At 40.5% G+C, this 26,476-nt stretch overlaps 1 protein-coding gene across 1 annotated transcript in view; it reads right to left on the reverse strand.

The window, feature by feature from the left end:
* Positions 1-26,476, reverse strand: part of ASH1L (ASH1 like histone lysine methyltransferase) — a 189,973-nt gene that overhangs the window by 155,397 nt on the left and 8,100 nt on the right. The window contains 1 exon segment of the mRNA XM_053908771.1: positions 5,150-5,670. Within this exon segment, the coding sequence (XP_053764746.1) occupies positions 5,150-5,569 (420 nt within the window). The 5' untranslated portion in view covers positions 5,570-5,670.

Raw genomic sequence — 26,476 nt, forward strand, 5'->3', positions numbered from 1 at the left:
AGCCCTGCGTTAGGCTGTGTGCTGACAGCTCGGAGCCTGGAGCCTGCTTCCGATTCTGTGTCTCCCTCTCTCTCTGCCCTCCCAACCCCCCAAATAAACATTAAAAAATTAAAAAAAAAAAACACTCAACTAGGCTAAAATGACATCAAATATGCTATTCACTGACAAAATGTCAGTCAACATAGCACTAAAGTTTAATGCTATGTGACCTAATCTGTAATCAATATATAGTGGTTTTATATATCCCCCAATCCTTTTAAGCTCAAACAAGTCTCCGTTTTAATCACCTGTTCCAGGAAACATATTTTGGTAATTTTTCATTTGTCATAAAAGCACTTTCTTTCAGCCTAGTCTCCTAGTGAATTAAAATCCTATATAAGTAGCTATACTGCACGACTCCAAAACTGGAACTTCGTTTTTTTAATGTTTATTTATTTATTTTGAGAGAGAGACAGCACGAGAAGGGAAGAGGGGCAAAGGGAGAGAGAGACTCCCAAGCAGGTTCCGCACTGTCAGCAAAGAGCCGGACATGGGGCTCGATCCCATGAACTGTGAGATCATGACCTGAACTGAATTCAAGAGTAGGTTGCTCAACCGACTGAGCCACCCAGGTGCCCCCGGAATTCTGTTTAAATGCTAGAAAGGATTGTGCCATTACCTCTTCTCCTTTTAAGTTAGTGTGTAATAAATTTAAGTAAATATTATGACTTCTGCCTCTCTTCTCACTTTCTTAAACACTGCTACAGAAGAATGAATTCTGACAACTTACGAAATGACACAGACACCACAAGAAGCTGCAAGACAACAAAACCCAAATTTTTACAGGAGACTGAAAAGGATATTTCTCTTTCCACTAAAGGAAATGAGACTGGGAAATCTACAAAATTAATAACAAACATACTTATAAAATAATCAGGTGATCTCCACTCTATCCTCTTGGTAAGCTAAACAGAAGATTCTTCTATTGCAACAAAGTAAATTAACCTAGCACAAAATGTAATGCTTGTTGCGCTGTTGGCCTCATAGAACATAAGAAAAATCTCCAAGAATACCAAATGAGAAGAAAAAATGAGGCTGACCATAACAGGCATGGTTGCTCAGAGGGTAAATGCACCGAGCCATGGCCTCAAGGCAAAGTAGGGACCGCAGGAAAGGTATTAGGAACACACCTGAATTCCTGGCAAAGCAAATTCAGAGCTTCTCAAGGAAATCATCTTCCAATTAGGTTCCAAGTTCAACCACAGAGAAAGATGAACAAAATATAAATTTTATAATTAACCAGATGAATTCTAGAAAAAAAAATCTGCTTTTCCCAAAATCACATTAAGTTTATAAATCAACAGGCAAGCGTGCAAGGAGCACTGTAAAACAAGAGTAATGAAGGAGTAGCCCTACCAGATATCAAACATAATAATTAAAACTATCACAATGGCAGATAAACAGAAACATCAACGATACAAAATGGAAAATCAGACCAGATCTAAGCACACGTACCTCCAGAATATACTAAGTGGAAAAAAGCATGACAGGGAACAGTATGTGGTATGCCACTATTTATTTTTTATTGGGGGGGGGGGGAGAGACATGTATTTGCTTGTATACACATAATATATTTGTGGGAGAAACCAAAGACACTGATGTTGGGATTTATTTCCCTGAAGATTCTTTATACCAATTTTGGTACCAAAACAACTATTTCTTTTTTTTAAGTTTATTTATTTTGAGAGTGAGTGGGGGAGGGGCAGAGAGAGGGAGAGAATCCCAAGTAGGCTCAGTGCTGTCAGTGCAGATCTTGATATAGGGCTCGATCCCACAAACTGTGAGATCATGACCTGAGCTGAAATCAAGAGTTGGATGCTTAACCACTGAGCCACCCAGGCACCCCCCAAAACAACTAGTTCTTATATGGTGGTATTATTTTCCAAGTGTAAATGTAAACCTGAAAATACATTCAATATATAGATCAGTTTTCTTCATTTTGGTTGAGAAATGGTTATTCTGCTTAATCAGTTATCACAGATAGTATGGGGGGGTGGGGAGGGGAGGAGTCACCAGATGGCCCAGAAGGGGATTCCAAAATAGATTTACTCAGAGGGGGTAATGATGGTAACAGTATTTCATTGTTTCCTTTTTTTTTGTCTTTTAAACTGTGAATCATACAGTCTATTACCTAATCAAATAATATTTGCTGGTCCAATATCCACACTCTTACACAGGACATTTTTTATCCAGCTTCCCACGACCAAAATACCCCTTGCTATCTTAATTAGTTTCTGAATTCAGAGAGCAAGTTCAGGGTGAGGAGGATACGTGAAAATCTCTCAGACTTAAACACAGAAGCTAAAATGATAAAACCCTGAAAAAGACAGAGGAAGATCTTCAATACACTGGACTTGACAACAATTTCTTGGAAAGGACACCAAAAGCACAGGCAATAAAAGAAAACACAGACAAACCAGAGTTCATCAAAACTGAAAACGTGCGTGTGTCATAGGACACTGTCGAGAGTGACAAGACAGCCCACAGAATGGGAGTCAATATTGCCCAGTCTTAATTGCAGAATGTATAAAGAACCCTGAAAACTCAGCAACAAAAAAGCAGCACAATTCAAAACGTGCTGTACCAATTTCCACCAGCCATGTACCAGAGTGCTTGATTCTCCTAGATTCCTGCCAACTCTGAATTAGTAGTAGCCGTGGCAGAATGAAATTGCTCAGTTTGGCCAAAACGGAATACACAAGGTAAGTCTAAGTCTCAGAATTAATTAAAAACAAACCAAGACCACAGCACGATATGTCAATTATACCTTAAAAATATGTATTAAATTAAAAAACTATTGAATAAATACATTAAAAATACATTAAATAAAAACAAAATTAGGACCCTTACGGTCTGCACTAAACTTTAAATAAAAGGCATTACAGCATCATCCTCTAATATTTTCTCAAAAGAATGAACTAAACTTCAAACCCCAGTTATTAATGTGCCAGTTCCTAAACAGGGAATTGAAATTTTTAAAAACTAAGTGACATATTTGAATCCCTCTAAATAACAGAGTCCATGAGTAAACTACCAGAAATTTAACAATATGTCACACATTCAAGAAAAGGGAAAATTTCACTCATGGAACCGAACTTGGGTTTTGCTTCTAAAAATGACATGAACAGTTACAAAATTACATAAACAGTTAACAACCATTCAGGACTAATCATGACGGCAAGTAACTTATCTTTTCCGAGGGTCTTGTTTTTGCTCTCTGAACACTGATGAAATTCTTTTAAGAGATAAAATACATGATCTATATTTGTTTTTACTAGAAATGTAAGGCCTGATATTTGCTTTATAAGCAGCACTGACAAAAACTCAACTACTTTTGAAGAATCAAGGGGTAAATGTTTTGGTTGTGTTTGGTAAAGCCTTGCTTTAAAAATAAATAAAACAAAGCCCTCAAGCTTTCTTAAGACTACCAAAGATCTCATAAAAGTCCATTCCCTCCTTGGCCAAGGATGCCTCATCTTTTCGGAGTCACGAACGGCCTACGAAGCTGGCAAGAGCTACGTAAAAATGCACCCAGACACACACAAAATTCTGCACAGACTGTCGCGTTGTGAGGGCAGTGACACACACCCGACACACCCTCCCAGGGATCAAGGGTTGTGAACTCCTACATTAGGCTATAAAAAGGAAAAGAGAATATTCCCAAGAACTATCACATGCTAGATACTTTATATAAATTCAATTCTTTATATAATCATTTAAGCTAGGCATTCATAATCCCACATTATAATTGAGAAGACCAAGGCTGAGTAAGAGAAAGCCAACTGCCTGTGTATAGTTTTTAAGCCAGGATTAAAATTAGGTTCTGAGTTCATAACCCATGCTCCTTCCACTACTTCTGAAGAACTAATTCAGAGGTTACGAATATATTCAACATCCTATGCTCAAGTAACTGTTGGAAAAATAAACACCTACCCTTCACTAGCAGCTCTGCTACCTTCCCTCAGAAACCACAGACTATATTCTACTACAAATAAGATATGTGGATATAAACTACCCGTATGTTGAGAGTAAACACATACTGTGGGTGAAGTCACCTCAGTACAAAACCTCATCATTAGCATGTACTGTGAAACAAAACAAAACAAAACAAAACAAACTATAGAAAGATTACTCAAGACAATCATCCCGGAGACTTTTACAAGTCAGCTGCACCAGATAAACTCTAACACTGTTTCAAATAAAAAGGTCTAGATAAAAATCTTCTTCAATCAACCTTATGAAAATCCTTGAGGTCAAAAGGAACAGATAGTATCTTCATTTCAGAGATGAGAAAAATAAGGCTCAGGATAGGTTAATCAACTTAGCTAAGATTCATCCGGTTCATTTTTTTTTTTTTTTTTTTTTTTTTTTTCAAGAATTGGTACAATACCCATTTTTTTCCTGGCTTATAATCTTAACTCATTCACAGTTGATTTTATCAACAAAATATCCCAAGCTACCTTATATGTCTGTGATCTTCGAAGAATACATAACAACTATTAAAAACTTCTGGATGCCATAGCAATTCGGAGAAGAACAAAAAGCCTGAATCATTATGGCTTCTGGTAACATGTAGGAAGCATGTGAATTTGATGTTACGAAATTAACAGTGAAAATCAAGTTATTTCACACAGTCAGGATTATTCCAAAATCTTAAACCGATTCTTTCTACCTAGATCTATTGTTTTACTTACGTATGCATAACATTTAAATATGCACGTGGGCATACAGGTAGGTAGTATTGTAATCATTTAACAGCACTGAACCTCGATTCCTTCCCTGTTAATCTGTCTATAGTCACACTGCTAGAAAAACAGGAAGGCAAGATTCAAATCTAGGTTTCCTAAACGCAAGCCCAATACACTTTCCACTAAGCCCTGCAGGAGTAACGGTATGGGTGCGCCCAATTTACAACATTTGCCCTACGAGTACAAACAGTTACACTATCATTCACATCCCCAACAAGTCTCGCAGCCTGTTTTAGTCAAGCAAAACAGACTATTTGGGAATAACAATAGAGATGGAAATCAAACTTCCTGGGATACGTGTGTGAAGGGTGGAGGAATCCAGGGCTTGCCGCAGACCACGGATGGCTGGGAGCGGTACTCACCCGTTTTGAAGGACAGTGCTCGTTCTTCTCATCAGTCATCTTCCCACTTTTAAGTGCTTTCCTCGGGTGCTTGATGGTTGTTTTTATGGCAGGTCGACACACATAGTTCTCCAAGTTCTTTGGAGGTTTTTTAGTTCTCTTAGCCTGAAGGCCAATTTTCAATTTCAAGTTTCCCTCTGAAAAGTTTGTTTCTTTCACTGAAAACTGTTGCTGTGCATCAGTCAAACCATCCTCTTTCCCTGCTTCACTGTTTCTTTCCCGATTCCACTTGCGAAGGTCCTCTTCCTCTTTCGCGTTGTTCTCTGGCTCTCCTTCTCTCTTGCTGACCACTGTGCCAGTACCGACGGCAGAGGGACTCTTCCTTGAAAATCCTTCGGAGTCAGAACCCAATCCTAACATAGCAGTATTTCTAGGGTCCATCACAAGTGTATGTTATTGCCAAGGAAGCTTATGAAAAGTTTACAGAACTGTGTTCCATAAAAAACAGGGATCTCCAAAACTTGCAACCAGCATCTCTTTCTCTGCAGGACAGACCACAACAAAAATCCATCAGAACAGAGGCAACTATCAACTAACGTGAAAAATGGGTAAAAGGGGAGGAGGGACGAGGAGGTCAGGAAGAAGCCCAAGTCACAATTAAGACTAACCAAAATGCAGTACCAAATACATGTAAATTGATTTATAAATTTAAAATTTTAGAATAAGCTTATTATTCCACAGGTATCACATACAAGCTATTGTGCTACACGTCGTGGTCTGAGTGCTCCAACCTTTTGTAAGGTTTTAGGCTTTGCAAAGGGTCAGGACTCTTAGGTTGGAATTATCTTTGCTGCTGGTGTACAATTCAGCTCTGAATTCATTCACTCATTCATTCATTCAAAATATTTCTGAGCTCCTATCATGTGCCAGGCATTGTGCAATAACCTGGAAATACAGTGCTCAGGAGAACAGATCCAGCTCCTAAATTTACAAGCCTTATACTCTAGTGACAAAGACAAACATTAAACAAACAATGATACAAATGATTTATAACAATTGTTATAAAAACTTTGAAAACCAGATAGTTAATTTTACAAGTATTCCCATTAGCAAACAGTCAGGTGGCATGCCTTAATTCCCCAAACCCATAAAATATTTTTTCCAAATGCATAAAATGTTCAAATCAGCATGCCAAATTATTATTTTACAACAGATGTACACCTTACCTGAGAATCTGAATAGTCTACCCAGGGCAACCCCCTTCTCAGAAATAGTGAGCCTCAGGGAACCAGATTACCATACAACCAGAAGGCTAATGAATACAAAGCCAAAACAATTCACTACTTTTGAGGATTGACAGACTATATATAAGCACACAGCCAACTCAAGATCCAGAACAAGTATCTGAAAAAGAGAACACCCTATTCATTAGAACATTCCATTGATAAAGTAGAGTATTTCACAGTTTAAACTAGGTGCTTAAGACTTTTCTTTCCAACAAGATTGTAAGATTCTCAAGGATGAAGATCACAGAACAATTTGACAACTCCTACCAGAAATGCAAGTCAAACGCACAGCCCAGTGCCTGAGAACACAGCAAGGGTTCAAAAGAAGGTGCCAACAATTAATTACCACTAGTAACAGCAGGAGCACAACATTTTCAGCACTCAACAAATACTGGCCGACTGACTGACCTCTTCAGTTTGTTCCCACTCTATTCATTCACCAAAGTGGCTGCAAGGGGAACCTTCCGATCAGCTCCCTCGGACAATTTTTGCAGTCTACCACCTCAAAGATGAACGCTTCACAAGAGCTTCGAGACCTTTCATAATCGGGCTCTAACTATTCAAACTTGCTTATCCCGGTGATTGAGTCCACGCAGTTTTCCTTCCTGCCCCTAACAAGCCATGATCATTTCTGTTTCTGTGCCCTGTGCTTGCTTTCCCTCTAGAAGTACAAAGTGCTATCTTTGTACCTATCAGACCTGATCTGGATCCACTTTGGCCTTAATCACCACAAGTTTTGTGAATCGTCATACATTTCAATGCGGAAGTATTAATGTGCCTGATTAAGGAGCACCACTCTAAACAGCACAGTGGAAGTAAGCCAATCTACAGTATCTTACTCAAAGCAAAAAACAAACTTTTGATGATGGTTTGTGGACTTAATGTTCTCACACCTACATTTAAGCCTGCACGGACCTGATCCTTCCCTGAATACCTATTATCAGTATGGGATCACACTTTGAATAACTGGCTTTTTTTTTTTTTTTTTTTTTCTTGCTGAACATTTGTCAACTCCACCCTCGAACAGGCTAGAGTAACGGCGTAAGCTTTATGAGGGCAGGGACCCCTTCTGGCTTGTTCCCCACTATATCCCCAGCACTTGGCACAATGTATAGCACATATTTCAGTACCCAATAAATAGGTGAATGGATGAATGAATTTTAAGGCCCCTATAGCTTCTAACATAATGTCTGGTATGTAGAAAATGCTCCCCCTTTTTTATAGGAATTCGTCTTGTGTTGTATCAACAATCCTATATATGACTTTGTTCTTATATGCTTATTATATGTGTTCCACAGAGGTGGATTTCTATATACGCTTACTACAATATCCAGCATGAGCAACAGCTTCAAAATCACATCTTAACCTCTTCTGTCTCTGTGCCGTCCAAGCTGGTGTAAGGAAAACAATCATGCTCACTGACCTCACTTTACACCCCTAAGCACCAACCTCAACTGGACCCTCGGTGTAGCAAACCCGCTTCCCAAACCCAGCATCTCCTACACAGCGTCTTCAAGTCCTCTCCACCCTCACGGACTGTGCCTCCACTCTGCTGATGGCAGTGGAAACAATCAGAAGACAACTGCTACGAGGTCCCCCCAGACCGCGTACCTTCGCACCTCCTGTGTCTGCTCCCACAAAGAGTCTGCCTTCCCTCCTATCATAATATACTTCCAACCCCTCCACTTGAGCACAAAATCCCACTCTCGCTGCCTTCTCAAGAGCATTATTCAGGCAACTATCCTCTTTCCCCTCGCATCATCTACACCTCACACTCCTCCTCTGGCCGATGCCCATCAGCATGAAAACATACTACAGTATTTCTCATCTAAGAAATCTGCTCTTGACCCCGTATCCTCTACCAGCTTCCCATGTCTCTGTTCCCCCTCACGACTTTTTCAAAGGGCAGTCCAGACTCCCCACCTCCAGGTCCTCCACTTTTCTCTGCAGTGCGCTGATCACACTTTCACCACTACCTCTCCACAGAAAACGCTGGTCAGGGTCACCACTGTGCTCCACGCTAAGTACACCCATCGGGTGTACTTAGGACCCTAGTCCTCTACTTGACCTAGCACCAGAAGGTGACTTTCGGGACCCCTCTCTGGATTCAACCTCAGTCTCCTTTGTCAGTTTTTTCTTTTCTCCCTGAACCTTAAACACTGGAGCATCCCAGGGCATACTCTTCCCTTCTCTATCTACACCCACCTGCTAAATGAGCAAATCTAATCTTTCGGTTTTAAATTATATCTAACACTATTGATTAATGGATCTTTTTTTTTTTTGGAGTTTTTATTTCTTAGAGAGAGAGAGGAGAGAGGAGCCAAGCAGGCTCCACGTTGACAGTGGGGAGGCTCAAAACCGGGAACTTTAAGATCATGACCTGAGCCAAAATCAAGAGTCGGACACTTAAGCAACCGAGCCACCCAGGTGCCCCAATTCACAAATCTCTATCTCCAGAGAGAGGCCAGCTGAGAAGACTGCCTCAAACTCCAGACTCCTGTATCTAAATGCCTACCTGACACATTGCCTGCATGCCTAACGGGTGCTGCAAGCTCAGGTGTCTAAAATCAGTTTACCTTCACCCTCACTCCCCCTCCATCTGTCCTTCCCACTCTTCCTCATCTCAGTAAACAACTCCAGCCGGAAATATTTGGACTCAAAATTCCTAATGATCCTTGCTTCCTTTTGCCAATGCCCCACATGCCCATTCAGTCGGCAAAGTCTTTTTACCTCCGAAATACGCGTGGAATCCATTTCTCATCAATTTGACAGCTACCAATCAGATCCAAGTGATACCTGACCTGGACTGTTGCAAATGTCATCTAACTGGCTCCATTCCTCGGCCCTTTGTACCTCTCCACAGTCTTCTCAACTCAGCAGCAGGGTGATCCTTCTAATCAGATCATGTCACTCCCCTCCCAAGGGCTTCCCGTATCACTCCAAGTGGAACCACAGTCCTTACAATGGTCTAAAGGCCCCATTTACTCTGCCAGATAACCCCCTCAGCTTCTTTTCCACCTCTTACCAACCTCCCCACCTAGTTCCGAGAAGGGGGTCAGGGGCACAGGCCTCCTCCTTCTGTTTCTCAAAAACAAACTCGAACTACTCCTTTGGGAGGGCCTTGCATGTATCGTTCTGTCTGACCAGAACACTCTTTCCCACGATAACTGCACACCTTGCTTCATGGCTTTGCCTAAATGTCACCTTATAGAGCAGGCGCTCCCCGACAATCCTTTATGAACACACCCACTGTCCTCTTCTGACATTCTGTCCTGTTTTATTTTTTCTCCACCACTCTTCTCACCGCCTGGTGTACAACGCATTTCTTTACTGTTGATATCTTCCCATGGGAATGTCAAGTCCACCAGGGAACAGATTTTTGTCAGTTTAGTTCAATGTAATGTCCTACATCTAGAACTGTACCTGGCATATAGGAGGTGTTCCATAAATATTTGAATTAATTGCATGTCTTATATAGGATGTATCTTATTGGCTTTAATTTGTTCCTTTTCTAGTTCTTTTCCCCACTTCCTTCTTCTCCTTTTTAAATTTTTTTAATGTTTATTTATTTTGGGGGGGGGAGGGGCAGAGAGAGAGGGAGACAGAGGATCCCAAGCAGGCTCCAGGCTCTGAGCTGTCAGCGCAGAGCTCGACATGGGGCTCGATCCCACAAATCGTGAGGTCACGACCTGAGCTGAAATCAAGAACTGGAGGCTTCACTGGCTGAGCCACCCGGGCACCCATGTTGTTGCTGTTTAAGTCTTCTTGTTTCTTAATCTTTAATACCCATCCTGGGTTTCATGTTACTAGTGAACTGACAGACTTGCTATGTATGTTTTTGGTTAGTTATGAAACCAAATCTGTTCTAGAATAAAAACAAATAATGTACACAAAACAACTGTGTTTATATTCACTACTCACAAGTACACACATTTAAAAATTTCCCTATAATTGTTCTTTATAATGAAAGAATTCCAGAAGTCTTAATATGTATTTATAAATGTGAGGCAGAATTTCAGTGTTTCTTCCAAACAACTCAAAAGCATTTCTTACCAGCACTTAATTCATTTTTAACACATTCCAGAGAAGGGTTTGGAGAGCATGATTCTCTTCATTTTAAAACGGAAAAACTGAATCCAAGAGACACAGATTATATAAACAGCAGAATATCAATAAGCTAAAAAAGGACTTGAAAACAATGATCACTACCCTAGAAACGTATGTAAGAACAGAGAAATACTGTTTCCCTCACTTGATCAAAGAGAAAAAGAATAGCATGCCTAAGGGCATGTTCTGCGAATCCACTTAGGCAGTGAGCCTGGAAAAGCCTGATTGGCAAACCCTATACACCAAATTTAAGTGTTTCTAGTAAAGATAAATCCAAATTCTGAAGATACTTCGCAGCAAAGAATGTTTTTTCTCGGCTAAATGTAAACTGCTTAAAAACCAGTCCCTACAGAACGCTGATTTTAAACTTTCAAAGCAGTGTTCTTGGTGAATGATACTCTGTCGCAAAGATTTTGGAAAGGTATTTACACAATCTAGGTTCTCCATCCAGGGGCAAGGATGCCATGTTGTTACACAATATACTCTGGTTCACACTACAATGTATTAATAGAGAAACACAGAGCTAATAAGGCTGCTAGAACCTCTTCACTCTAAGAGGCAAATTCAACGTTCACATCACATGCAAATTTGGGATTGAAAGTATGTCTTCAAATCACTGAGACCATCCAGAACAGTCTAGTCCAAATTCAAGGGAAGCTAACACTAAATCTATAGCATGAAGCTCTTTTGCCTCGATCATTTTAGCTGTGAACAAACTTTTTAGAAGATTGCTAATTATATTAATAGGATATAAACATTCTATCGACACAAAGTATGATAATCTAACAACATGTCAGATATCTATAAATTTACAAAGTAAATCACATTTCACAGTGATTTATGAATGTCCTATTGCTGTACATTCTGCAATATGACAATACCCAGGCAAGCAAAACAAATACAAAATTTCCAAACAGGAACTAATCAAACTTGTTTTTACCACCACACCCTATTCCCTCTTTAAAGTGACCAGTACCTACTCACCCACACCCCCCATACTAATCTCACATCCAAGTAACAAACAATGGGTCCGACAAAAATACACAAATTCACTGTTAATACAATGCTCTGGTCTGTGAGATACTACACCATTAGGGAAAACAATTCCACTAAGTTTGGAGACTGTCTTATGTAGATACCTTGTCTATCATGAGAGCCGGAAGGGAATCGACACACTTTGATAAACACTATTTAGCAAGGCAATATAAAACCAACTACGCAGTTTCTAAATACTACAAATACTGAGTCCTTACAGTGTATTCAGCACTAGTTACATAAAAAAATTTACCAAGCTCTTAACACATGTGAAGCCCTGTGCTAATGTGTTATATAGATGATCTCGTGTAAGCCTCGCCATGAGGTAGTTACTATTATTATTCCCTTTTCAGGGATGAAAAAACAAGCTAACCACCAATAAAAGGTTGAACCCAGGTCTGTCTGACTCCTCTTAAATACCAAGTCATGCTGCCTCCCAAAGATCATTTTTGTTCCTGCCCTGACTACCCCTCTCTGCTACACCTGGCATATACTTGGTGTGTGAAATCCCCTCTTATCTTCCATGGTCACACATTCCAGGGGCTCTCCATCTACCTCTGTGATCATTATACCACTTTCTTTATGGATTCATCAATCTTAACCTATCCCTTCATTCAATATTTAGAGAACCTCAAAATAGGTTTTGGGAATTGTGACACCCACTGTAGATATGGTTGTAAGTAATATGATACGGTCCTAGGTCTCGTGAACTTTACATTTTGGAGGGGGAGGCAGATAAATGACTAATTATTTAACCATGCAATAACAACTTATGATAAATGTGAAGGTACTAACTTTGTGAGCTAGCTTATCAAGGAAACTCGCAGGGACAGGGAATATAATGTTAGAAAAACAGCTAACTTTAATCTGAAACCCAATCTATTTGCCTGAAATAGCCAGGCAAAATGTGGAGGTAAGTATGTTCCCAAATTAGAAAACAGTATGTGTAAAAAATCCCTGAGATTTGTAAAGATTAACAGCAGATACACCAAAGGGGGTGACAGCACAAAACAAAAATGGAAAGATAAATGAAAATAGCTTGCAAAGAGCCTTGTTGGGCTATATTAAGGATTTGGAATCCAAAAAGAAACTCTAAGCAGGAGAGTAACAAGATAAATTTACATTTTAAGAAAACCTCTCCGCCTGCTGTGGAAGAAAGATTAGAAAGACAGCAAAAGTTGATTCTGGAACACCAGTTATTAGAGAGGTAGCACTGAAAATTTAAAAAAAAAAAAAAAAATGGATGCATTGAGACATATTGCAGAGGTGTTAACGGATTTGATTTGTTCACCAGATGCAGGAACAGAGGAAGAGAACTGAAGACTGAAGCAAGTGGTGGTACCACTGAGACATCCCATCACAAATACTTACCGAGTGCCCATCGTGGACAAGAACTGGGGGTACGGCAGTGCACAAAACACAAAAACCCCTGCCCTCATGGGGCTGACATCACAGACGTTGTTTGCCAGGATGAGACAGAAAGAGGAGATTAAGAGTTCAATGAGAATGTTAAATGTCAGATGTCTGGGACACGCTGAAGTGGAAAGGCCAAGCTGCCAGCCCTGAATGCCCACACGGGACACCTACGGAGAGAGTCATAGGACAACGCTATATAAATATATAATGGAGTTTTAGAAAAAAATGTTTTTAACTTGGGAAGAGAGGTAATTTACCTGAACTCTCTCTAAAATGTAAGAATAACTTTTCTTTCTTTTTAGGTAAGTACGCTTACCGGAAATTACCGCATTAGCTTAAAATAAGTAAAGTCTAGTTTGTCTCATCTGTGATCATGTCTTCTCTGTGGTCTTTATCAAACACACTTAGAGACTGTAATCACTGCTCTGTTTCTCAACAGTAAAAAAACAGATATAAATGAACTATAGAAGATTTAAAAAAATTACAGCACACTATGTATCTTTCTCCTGGCTTTCATGCTCTTACAATGCTTATAGATGACCGGCCTATTTCTTAGGACCTACCACCCCAGCTAAGTGAGCACAGTGCCACCAGTGGCTCGTCAGAAACGTGGCAGTCATCCTTGACTCCTCTCACTCTCCTACTCCCAACGCCAACCTGCCACCAAAACTTGTCAGTTCCACATAAATAATGTTTGATCACACCCGGTTCTAAGTCCACTACCGTCCACAACAGCAGATCTGACACAAAGCAGGGCAGCTTCCCACCTTCCCTGCGTATTTAACCTTGTTCCCCCCCGTCCCTTCTCTAAGATGTGGCCAGAAATATAACTTTTTAGAATTTTTATTTATTTTGGGGCACCTGGGTGACTCGGTTGAGCATCTGATTTTGACTCAGGTCATGATCTCACACAGCTTGTGGGTTTGAGCTCGGTGTTGGGCTCTGTGCTGACAGCTCAGAGCCTGGGACCTGCTTCAGATTCTGTGCCTCCCTCTCTCTCTGCCCCTCCCCTGCTCATGCTCTTGGTCTCAAAACTAAATACGCACTCAAAAAAAATTAAAACTTTTAAAATACATTTTTATTTCTTTTGAGAGAGTATGCACACACATGCAAATGTGCAAGTGGTGAAGACGCAGAGAGAAAGACAGGGAGAGGGAGAGAGAGAAATCCTAAGTAATCTCCACACTGTCAGCGCAGAGCCCAACATGGAGATCGATCCCGTGAATCATGAGATCGTGACCTGAGCCAAAATCAAGAGTCAGATGCTCAGCCGACTGAGCCACCCAGGCACCCCCAGAAATAGGATTTAAAAATAATCTGATTATGTCATTTCCCTGCTAGACCAAGGGAGATCTTAAGTGCTCGTGTAGCATCTGTAAGTCTCTTAACACTCATCATCCTAGTAAGTTATGTGCTTTTGGTAAGTTACATGCACAATACCCAGATTTTCCACTATAGCATTTGTTCCATGAGAATAAGAATCCTGACTGCTTTATTTCCTGAAATATCCTTAGCAAAGTACCTGGAACATAAAAGGTATTCAATAAATATCTACTGACTGAATAAGCAAACATACGTATTGCTGTATTTTAAGTTACGTATATAGACAATGACTAAAAGACAACAGAGTGAAAATGAAAATATTAAAGAATTGGCATTTTCTTTAAATATCATATAATCTTATACTGTTATTACGATTTAAAAAATAAACACTGTGTATCGCCATATAATTTGCTCTTCAGAAGTGAAAGGGTAAGCAGTATACTAAATGGCTTAAGATATTTTATACTGAATCACTGATATCACATAAATCACTGAAATCACAAAAAGCTAGAACATCTTCATAAAGATAAAATTTGAACTGTGTTCCTAAATAATTTATACACCATAAACAACGCTTACAGAGTTGGATAAAGCTTTCTTTACTCAACTACAGAACATTTCATTTAAAAGAGTGTGACAACCACCAATAACTTCTAACTTTCAAAGCACTAATCACCAATAAATCCAGCTATTTTCACACTTATGTACTGTATATAGTTCTTAAATTTCAAGATGCCAGAGATTTAAAAAGGGTTTATGAATCATTGACCACATTTTCAGGAGAAAAATTTTTTTAACCACTACCACAATAAATATAATAATCAACTGTGTTATTTCCTAATTTTGGAAACATTAAACTGGGAGGAAAGAGTGTGTCTCATGAACAAGGAAATACTATATTATAGCAACAAACTAATTCTAGAAAGTCAAACCAGGAAAGCAAAATAGAAGACATAAATTACAAATAGCCACAAGGGGAAAATACGTACAAAAAGCATTCCCAAAGCTAAATCCTGGGGGGAAAAATCATACTCACTATTACACAGATAATCTAATCAAACCTTGCTTAGCTCTTCCTGAGAAGTAGAGTTAACAATGACTCAATTATATAAGCTCAACTCTGTTTTTTAAAAAAGATGGGATGGGGAGCACTTAGCTGGGTCAGTCGATGGAACACACAACTCGATCTCAGGGTTGGGGTTCAGAGATTACTTAAAAATAAAATCTTTTTTTTTTTTTTTTTTTTAAACGTTGATTCATTTTTGAGAGACTGAGCATGAGTGAAGGAGGGGCAGAGAGACAAGGAAACACAGAATCTGAAGCAGGCTCCAGGCTGTGAGTAGAGCCCAATGTAGGGCTCGAACCCATGAACCGGGAGATCATGACCTGAGCTGAAGTCATACACTTAACCAACGGAGCCACCCAGGCGCCCCTAGAAATAAAATCTTTAAAAAAAAAAAAAAAGTGGGATGGGGCTGTAGTTGCAAGGAATATATAGGGATGGTGATGCCTATCCCTAGAGAATTCTAAAATGGCAACAGGAGGGAAGAAAAAGTTACATCAGATTTTCCCATAAATGAATTGTTACATTTGGACAAGGGTTAGGGGCTGTCAACTCAGGCCAATGCATGTGGTTTTACATTAAACAAAGGAGTCACTTCAAAAGAGCACCATTCATATTGTAAACATCTTCCATTTGTTTTTCATAAAAATTTTCTTGGGAGAAATGAGTAGGAATGTGAGAGGGTGCAAGACACTTTGGGAAACAGACTGGCAGTTCTTCAAAAGGTTAAACAGAGGCACCACATGGGCCAGCAAGTTCACTGCTACGTATATACCCAAGAAAAATGAAAGCATACGTCCACACAAAAACGTGTACACAAATGTTCACAGCGATGTTATCCAGACAATGGAATGTGAGTCATCCATGAAAAAGAATGAAGTGCTGGTACATCCTATGATGCAGACGAACCCTGAAAATTGATGCTAAGTGAAGGAAGCCAGTTCCAAAAGACAACAAATTACAGAATTCCATTTATGTGAAGTGTGCAAAAAAAGGCAAATCCATAGAGACAGAAAGTAGACTAATGGTTACCTAGGGACGGGGGAAAAAGGGAAGGCTGGGATGGAGCGACTGCTAACGGGCACCAAGATCAAATTTTCTAAAATCAGGTGGCGGTAATGGTTGTACAACTATGCGAATATACCAAGAACCACTGAATTGTACACTTTATTATTATTATTTTTTAACGTTTATTTATTTTTGAGACAGAGAGAGACAGAGCATGAACGGGGGAGGGGCAGAGAGAGAGGGAGACACAGAACCGGAAGCAGGCTCCAGGCTCTGAGCCATCAGCCCAGAGCCCGATGCGGGGCTCGAACTCACAGACCGCGAGATCGTGACCTGAGCTGAAGTCGGCGCTTAACCGACTGAGCCACCCAGGCGCCTCTGAATTGTACACTTTAAATCAGTGACTTGTACAGAACATGAAATATATCTCAATGAAGCCATTTAAAAATTTTCTGGCAGATCAAAATAAGGTATCTCAAGGAAGAGGTTCCTTTCCTATTTTGCATAAAAATGAAATATGGGCTAGAGGCAATCTTGTAAAACTCTTTTCAATCAATAGCTTTCAACATGGCAACAAGCTGATTTATTTGACATATGTTGCTACATGTTGACCTAATTGGCTATTCATATGGAGAAAACAAACTTAGACCCATTATATACAAAAATAATTTCTTCATAGATTTAATAGCTTTGTGAAAAATAAAAGTACCTGAAAAATATCTGTGAATATTTCTATAGCCTATAATAGAGAAAAAAAAATTTTTTTTTTTTTCAACGTTTTTTATTTATTTTTGGGACAGAGAGAGACAAAGCATGAACGGGGGAGGGGCAGAGAGAGAGGGAGACACAGAATCGGAAACAGGCTCCAGGCTCTGAGCCATCAGCCCAGAGCCTGACGCGGGGCTCGAACTCACGGACCGCGAGATCGTGACCTGGCTGAAGTCGGACGCTTAACCGACTGCGCCACCCAGGCGCCCCGAGAAAAAAAAATTTTTAAGTTTATTTATTTTGAGAAAGAGAGAGTGCACCCACGCATGGGGGAGGCGCAGAGAGAGGGGAAAAAGAGAATCCCAAGCAGGCTCTGCACTGACAGTGCAAGCCTGATTCAGGGCTCTGACTCACAAACTGAACAGTGAGATCCTGACCTGAGCCGAAACCAAGAGCCAGACACTTAACCAGCTGAGCCACCCAGGCGCCCCGGTAGAGAAACCTTCTTAAGCAATTCAAGAAACTAGAAGCCATTAAGGAAAATACTGACAGATCTGATTATATAAAAACTCTATAGATCAGTATGTAAGAGTTACTCTACAAAATAGTAAATAAGAAACAATATACGAGAGATATGCATAAGCAATCACAGAAAAGATGGAAATAATCAAGTTGAAACAAAATGAGGCAGCACATCACTAGCAGTCAGGGAGGTGTGAATTAAAACAAGGTGTTTTTCACTCTTCAGTTAGGTTGCATTCAATTTTTTTAATGTTTATTTATTTTTGAGAGAGACAGACAGAGTGGGAGCAGAAGAGGAGCAGAGAGAGAGAGGGGGGGAGACACAGAATCTGAAAGAGGTTCCAGGCTCTGAGCTGTCAGTGCAGAGCCTGATGCAGGGCTCGAACTATGAGCCATGAGATCCTGACCTGAGCTGAAGTAGGATGCTCAACTGACTGAGCCACCCAGGCGCCCCAAGTTCGGCTGAAATTTAAAACTCTGATAACTAATTCCAGCAAAGTATACAGGAAAATACACACTAGCAGCCACCATCATTTTGGAAAGCAGTATTTATAGTGTCCGTGACAATTTAAAATTTTACATACTCTTGGACTTCAATAGAAATTCTACTTTTGAGACTCTATCATAGAAAAACAAGTGCACTAATAAATGACTTATTATAGCACTGCTTAATGTGGCCACACAAAAAAAGTTAAATATATATATATATATATGTATATATATTCACACACACACACACACACCCGAATTATAGAACTCTGTCTGCTATTTTTAAGCAAAAGTGCAAGCATGATCTTCTATCTATAAAGAGTAGGAAAAAAAATCCTATGTATTTGTATGCATACAGAAATAAGTACGGATGATTATACCCTAACTGACAGCACTGGTAACTTTTGGAGGAAATGTTTGGAAGTAAAAATAATATAAAGTTACATATATTTTTTCTCAACTTACTGTAAAATTTCTATTAGCTTCACAATTAAACAAAAATCCAATAAAAACATATTTTTAAAAGAGAGGAAACATACATAGCCACCCTACACACATACCTCTCAAAGTCTTGCTGTTGTTTTGTTCATATCTACATGACACTGAGCAAACTGACCCAGTTAACTGTGGGCATACTTTCTGACCCCATTATTCCAATACTGACTAGTTATTTTCTTAAAACATTCCTCCTCTGTGTTTCCATTCAACAGACGACCACTCACTACACACATCTCTACCTTTTTATTATTTTATTGTGGTAAGAACGCTTAACGTGAGATTTACCCTCTTAAATGCTCAAGTGTAAGCGACACTGTTGTTGACCACAGGCACAACGTCAGGCAGCACAGCACACCTCCAGAGCTTATTCATCTTGCTTGACTGAAACTACAAAGTTGATAAGGAGTTCTCCATTTCCCCCACTCCTAACTACATACCGCCTCAAACTGCATCACCATCCTTTCTTTCTTAAGGGAGAAAAAAAGGTAAATTGGACTTTGTAAAAAAATACCAACTTCTGTTAGTCAAAAGAAGCCACATGAGAGTGAAAAGGCCCCACACGGGATGACATCATCTGTAGCGCCTACATCGGAGTAAAGGACTGCATTCAGAACATGTATTAGGAGGGTACTTCACAAAAAAGATATCCCAACATCCAACAAGCACTAAAAGATGCACAGCCTCACCAATAATCCCAGAAATGCAAATCAGTAAACACCGCAAAATACTATTACCCACTAGAATGCTAAAATTAGCAAGAATGACACCAAATGTTGGTGAGGATGGGGAACAAATGGAACAAGTATACACTACTGGTAGAGCTATAGAGTCATACAACCAACTGGGACAACTGACAGTATTTACCAAAGACAAAAATATGCTTACCCTGTGGCCCAGCAGTTCCACTCCTAGGTATACACCAAAGAGAAATGAGGGCACAATGTTCCCCAAAAGGGGGGAGGTGGCCAGGTAAGGCTTCACAGCATCAACTTGAACCGTCTCAGAAGATGGGTAGGTGTTGTCTAAGCTGCCGGGCACTGGGAGGAACACGGAAGTCATGGAGACATAAACGCACTGAGTTGGGGAATGGTGGCGTTTCCAAACAGCTGAAGCCCAAGGGTAAGAGACTCAGCGAGACACAAAGCTCAAGAACTACACAGGACCTTGAAGAAAGTGCTGAACTGTCTGTTCTGCCAAGGGACACGGCCAGGTTTGGATTTAGAAATTACATTCAGAGAGCTGTGTGTGATGTAGCTGGGGAAGCTAGGTAACTGTAGCCAGGAAGCCAGTCAGGGAGGGGCACCGACAGATAATGATCACTTTGCTGCCATTTCACCCATTCCGAAGAATAGTTTTCTTAAACCCAGCCTGCCATTCTAACATTGGCATGTTACTTTAACTGATGATTCTCCAGAAATCACTGTATCACCAAAATGGTGAAGGGGAAATGAAGGTGGGCAGATGACAGATGGTCTAGCAATGAGTTACTTAAACCATTCTCCAACCACCACTGTCCTTACAGGAGTTTATTTCGTTTTTAGGAGCAATCTCTGTTGAGAAACAGGTAAATAATGCAACTGTCACCCCATAACATTCATAATTAAGAGGCCTATGAAATAAGGGATGGTGGCCCAGAAGCAAAGTAACCTGTAAACTCCCAACAATTGTACAGCGAAAAATTTATCTGTGTATGTGTACTCCAGAAAAGGGCACAAAGATTTCATTATATTCTTTTTATTTAATGTTTATTTATTTTTGAGAGAGACAGAGAGACAGAGCACGAGTGGGGGAGGAGCAGAGAGAGAGGGAGACACAGAATCCAATGCAGGCTCCAGGCTCTGAGTTGTCAGAAACACAGCCCGATGCGGGGCTCGACCTCACAAACCGTGAGATCATGACCTGAGCCGAAGTCGGACGCTCAACCGACTGAGCCACCCAGGCGCCCCAGATTTCATTATATTCTTAATGGGGCCCTAACTACTACCGCCACCAAACAAATTATGATCCTATTTTTGAGGCCAGCTCAAAGATAAGGTACAGAATGGATGCCCATGAAACTAGGAAATGGCCACTTTAACCATTTAAGTTGTAAGCCTCAGTTTCCAGATTTTGTGGAACAGATTCACCTAGAAATATTTTTCGAGGCTTATCGGAATCCCAAATCATATTACTATCTTAAGCATCTCAGTTCTACTTAAGAAGATCACCTCTAAACTACCTGGAAATTTTTGGTAGTTTTTTTTTTTTTTTTTTTAAATGTTTGTTTATTTTGAGAGAGAACAGGCAGAAGCGGGAGAGGAACAGAGAGGGGAGAGGGGAGAGGGGGGAGGGGGGGGGGAGGGAGGGAGAGAGAGAGAGAGAGAGAGAGAGAGAGAGAGAGAGAGAGAATCCCAAGCAGGCTCCACACTGACAGCACAGAGCCCAATATGGGGCTCGATCCCAAGAACCATGAGATCGTGACCTGAGCCAAAATCAAGAGTTGGACACTTAACCAACTGAGTCACCCACGTGCCCCGGTAGTATTTTTGCATGGACACTATTTACCTGGAAGAGAAATGGTTCTATAATACACACAACTGATGATTCTGACTTTGGGAAAAAGAGATTACACGTGATGGACCCTTAATTCTCCGATGAGCTCTACAAAACTGCAACAAGATGTCAGATAAACCCTGGGGAATCCATTATTAAAAATGTTTCTCCCCTCAACGTTCTGGGATTAATTTCTCTTCCTGGACTGACAAAGTCCAAAACTACTGGCCTTTGAGGCATAGTGCCAATGCAACAGATGGGCTCTACACTTTCCTAATGGTAGAAGTGGACTGTCAAATGTGAAGTCATGTTCTTCAGCAAGAGAGCATGCGTTTCCTGCAGTAGCTAAGAGGAATTCTGATAGAGTCTTAAATCAACAACACAAAATAACCTATATGCTGTGACTGCCTTTATCTGTAATTTCTATTATTTTCCATTTCTGACACCTCAAATACATTTAAATTTTTTTTAATGTTTATTTATGTCTGAGACAGAGACAGAGCATGAGCGGGGGAGGGGCAGAGAGAGAGAGGGAGACACAGAATCCAAAGCAGGCTCCAGGCTCCGAGCTGTCAGCACACAGCCCGACGCGGGGCTCGAACTCACAGACCGCAAGATCATGACCTGAGCCAAAGTCAGACGCTCAACCGACTGAGCCGCCCAGGCGCCCTGACACCTCAAATACATTTAAACAGGTCCCTACCCAAACTCAGAAAATGTCCCAAAATATGCAGTAAGTCAATCTAAACAGCATTAAACCCCTTAATACTTTCAAGTATACTTTCAAATATACATGTATTCTAGGATACTAGATGTGTTGGCTCAGTTAAGTCCACAGATGAAAACCTAGCTTCTTTAAAGGAAGGTTTAACAATGCCCAGTGATAGACCAAATAAGAAAACAGGAGGCAGCTTGATCTTTACTCTGTAAATTTTCAAAGCTAGAAATTGTTATCATGTGAATGGGTAAGAAGCTTCCAGTCTTTTTTTTTTTTTTTTTTTAAAGTTTATTTATTTTGAGAGAGACAGAGAAAGCGAGTGGGGGAGAGGCAGAGAGAGAGGGAGAGAGAGAGGATTACAAGCAGGCTCCGTGCGCTCAGCACGGAGCCCGATGTAGGGCTCAAACTCACGAACTGTGAGATCATGACCTGAGCTAAAACCAAGAGTAGGACACTTAACCAACTGAGCTACCAAGGCGCCCCTTTAGTTGTTTCAACTCAACACAGGGCTCGAACTCAAGACCCCAAGGATCCAAAGCCGCCCGCTCCTCTGAGTGAGCCAGCCAGCACCCCCAAACTTCATTATTTCATAAGTTTGTAATTGCTTTACTCTACGTTGACCTCCACAATGGATACTTAGGAAGGTAATGACCATTCTGACCATCTTTTCAGAGCGATCCAGTAAAAACAGGCACTATGGTTTTTAGCTTCATGTGAGTATTCTGATCTCTGCAACACAATCCAAGAGCTATTCAACAGATGAAAAATAATTTAGTTCATTAGCTATTTTATTTTTGTCTCTATGTCTTTACCAGTTAGTACTTGCTGGGTTTTCTGAAGAAAGTATTACTCCTAAAATTATCGAATGATTCTTTCAGCCCTGGCATTATTGATTAAATGCCTCTAAATGTCCAGAACACCCCACAATTCACTCTAAGAACTTCACTCACTCTCCAGGTGATCTCATCAAGTCCCATGGTTCTAAATAGTACCTCTACACTGATCAACTACCAAATTTGTATTTGCCACAATCCCGAGACTTATATATCAAATTGCTTACTCAGTATCTCAACTTGAAACATTTGATAGAAAACGTGAAGTCAGTATGTCCAAGCCAAATTCTTAATTTCTGCACTCCTGCAACCTGCTTCCTCCAGTGTTGCACATTTCATTCAGTAAACAGCACCCAACAGTGAGGCTATCGTGGGAGTCAATCTTAACTACTCTTTGACTCAGACCTCACAGCCAATCCGAGTTCTCATTCCCCACCTTTAAAAATATGTCTCAAATCTGGGGGCACCTGGGTGGCTCAGTTGGTTAAGCGTCCAACTTCAGCTCAGGTCATGATCTCACAGCTCGTGAATTCGAGCCCTGCATCAGGCTCTGTGCCAACAGTTCAGAGCCTGCAGCCTGCTTCAGATTCTGTGTCTCCCTCTCTCTCTGCCCCTTCCCTCTCTCACTCTGTCTCTTTCTCTCTCAAAAATAAACATTAAAAAAAAAAAAAAAGTTAAAAAAAATAGATCCCAAATCCATCTCCCTGAAAATACCCTCGTTCAACTCACAGTCATCTCTTAACTCAAATATCACAACGGCTTAAATGGTCACTCTGGTTATATCACTCTTGCTTTTCAAAGTGTATACATTAGATCAAGTTATCTCCCTACTCAAAACCTCCCAACAGGTTCCTATCAAATCTAAAATAAAACCTACACACTTGGTCAAGTTTTTTAAGTGTCTACATTATATAGCCCCTGACTACCTCTTCTACCTATTTCCTATCATTCACCCCCACCTTGTTTACGCTGTTCTACCTCTTTCTCTTTTCTTTTTAATGTTTATTTATTTTTGAGAGAGATAGAGACAAACACAGAGCACGAGCAGGGGAGGGGCAGAGAGGCAGACACAGAATCCGAAGCAGGCTCCAGGCTCTGAGCCGTCAGCACAGAGCTTGACGTGGGGCTCAAAACAACAAACCGTGAGATCATGACCTGAGCCAGTCAGACGCTTAACCAACTGAGCCACCCAGGCACCCCTCTTCTTTCTTTTTAAATGTTTTTTATGTATTTTTGAGAGAGCGCAAGCAGGAGAGGGGCAGGGGGACAGAGGATCCGAAGCGGGCTCCGCACGGACAACAGGGAGCCCAATGAGAGGCTCAAACTCACAAACCATGAGATCTTGACCCGAGCTGAAGTCGGACACTCAACTGAGCCCCTCAGGCAGCCCTAGCCCTTTAGTTCTTAAACACACCAAACACACTACTGCCTCAGGGCTTATGCTCGTGCCCCAGACAGCTACATGGGGATCTCACATCATACAGGTCTCTACTCAAGTATCACTGCCTGAAGGGACTTCCCCAACCACCCCCCATCTCCTTACTTTATTTTCCTTTATAACACCTAACATGAAAATGCTGTAACATCACACCCATTTGTTTAACATCTGTCTTACTAGAAAGTGAGCACCATGAAAGCAGTTTTTTTTTCTTTTTTTTTTTTAAGTGTTCTCTATACCCATGTGCGGCTTGAACTCAAGACCCCGAGATCAAGAGTCAAATGCTCTACCAACTGAGCCAACAAGTTGTCCCTGAAAGCAATGACTTTTACTTGTATTCACTGCTGTATCCCCAGGGCTTAACACAGTATCTGATATGATGTAAGTATACAATTAATACTGACAGAATGAAAGAGTATGTATTCTTTGTTAGAAATGCTGGTTTCAGTTTTTATTTGACTCTGAATGGAAGACTTAATCCACTGATATCCCAGAGGACTAAATGTCCAATGGACTGCTTGGATAAAACAGACACACAATAAGGATCCTCAAGAGGAAGAGATTTTTTTCCTAGACCTGACTTGCCCTGGCATAAAATAATCATACCCCAAGACATTCTTTCAGAAATCTCCACTACACCTTGCTTGGACCACATGTAATATGATGGGAGCAGCACATATTACAGCAGTACTGATCTTGTTCTGGAAAAGGAAAGTTAAAATACCCAAGGACCTTATTTTGTTCATTCATCACCGTATCCTAGTGCCTGGCACACAATAAGCACTCACTAAATATACGTTGGTCCTGTTTCTGAATGAAATTAGGTGGTTTAGTGAAAACAATGGGTTCTGCTTTAGAAGGACACACTGGCCTCCTAAAAAAACAAAGTGCTGGTCAGCTTTAAGAAGAGAATTGTCCTAGGGGCGCCTGGGTGGCTCAGTCGGTTAAGCATCCGACTTCAGCTCAGGTCACGATCTCATGGTCCGTGAGTTCGAGCCCCGCGTCGGGCTCTGGGCTGATGGCTCAGAGCCTGGAGCCTGCTTCCCATTCTGTGTCTCCCTCTCTCTGCCCCTCCCCCGTTCATGCTCTGTCTCTCTCTGTCTCAAAAATAAATAAACGTTAAAAAAAATAATTAAAAAAAAAAAGAAGAGAATTGTCCTAACTAAACCCAATTCAGTTCAAAGACTTAAGGCTCTCTGCCCCAAAAACTTCACACTTCAGTGAAGATATATTCCTGTGCACTGTGGAGAGAATCCTTGATTTGGTAAGAAGCAGCAGCCAAACACAAAGCCTAGTCTGGGGGTGCCTGGCTGGCTCGGTCAGTAGAGCATGCGACCTCTAATCTCGGGGTTCGAAGTTCGAGTCCAACATTGGGTGGAAATTACTTAAAAATAAAATCTTAAAAAAAAAAAGCCTCTCCTGGAGTTAAGTGGGAAAACATAAAAGTAGAATCCATACGTAAGGAAAATAAGATAAACTGAGAATTAGAAAAAAACATGTATACGTGTAAGGAAGTTGTTTAATACACTTTCAAAAATGTGTTTTGCATAGTCTTACCTCCTATAGGCAATACACATAAGGGAGGTCATTTGCTTTGCTAAAAAAATTTCTCTTTTCAGGAAATAAATAAGAGAAATTAATACTAACAGCCAATCTACATTATGCACCTGCTGTACAACATAGATTACGCTAAGCACTTTACACACATTACCTAGTACAATCTTTCAACAATCCTATGCTATAAGTATTATCGTCATCTTACAGTCAAGAAAACCAAGGACTGTAAGTGTTTTGCTAAAGATTACACAGTAAGTAGCAAACTGGGATCTGAGCCTAGTCAATCCGATTTGAGTCCATGATCTTAATCACTATTTGGGATTTTCAACAAATTGAAGGGAAATATACCAATGTGGAGCTGGAAGACTTGTTCATTATTAAGAAAAGCAATTATACAATTTTTTTATTTGGCTGGACATATAATCAACGCTTGATTAAAATGCTGAACAAGTATATTCTAGTAAAAGTTTCCAAGTAACTAAAGTATAATTATTTTCTTGACTTTAACCTTTGTTAGAAATTAGCAGTAATAACATAGTGTTATTTTGTCTAGGCAGAGTGTACAGAACATGGCTCCATCTTTATTTTGTTGATGACCTCTAAGTACAAAACCCAACCTAACATAGTACTGGAGACACAAGAAGTCACAGGAGACTAGGTGGAAAGTATACTGATCCAAATTACAGTCCCCTGAACTCATTCTGCTATGTTATTTCCATTTTCACATCTTTGCAGATATCTTTCCTGCCGAGAGCACCCCCTCTAAGCCTTACTGAATAACTCATGTTTATCCTTTAAGACCTGGTTCCTCCCCC

The sequence above is a fragment of the Panthera pardus genome, unplaced genomic scaffold, assembly GCF_024362965.1.
Source record: "Panthera pardus isolate Hobbes unplaced genomic scaffold, ASM2436296v1 HiC_scaffold_21, whole genome shotgun sequence".
NCBI lineage: Eukaryota > Metazoa > Chordata > Mammalia > Carnivora > Felidae > Panthera > Panthera pardus.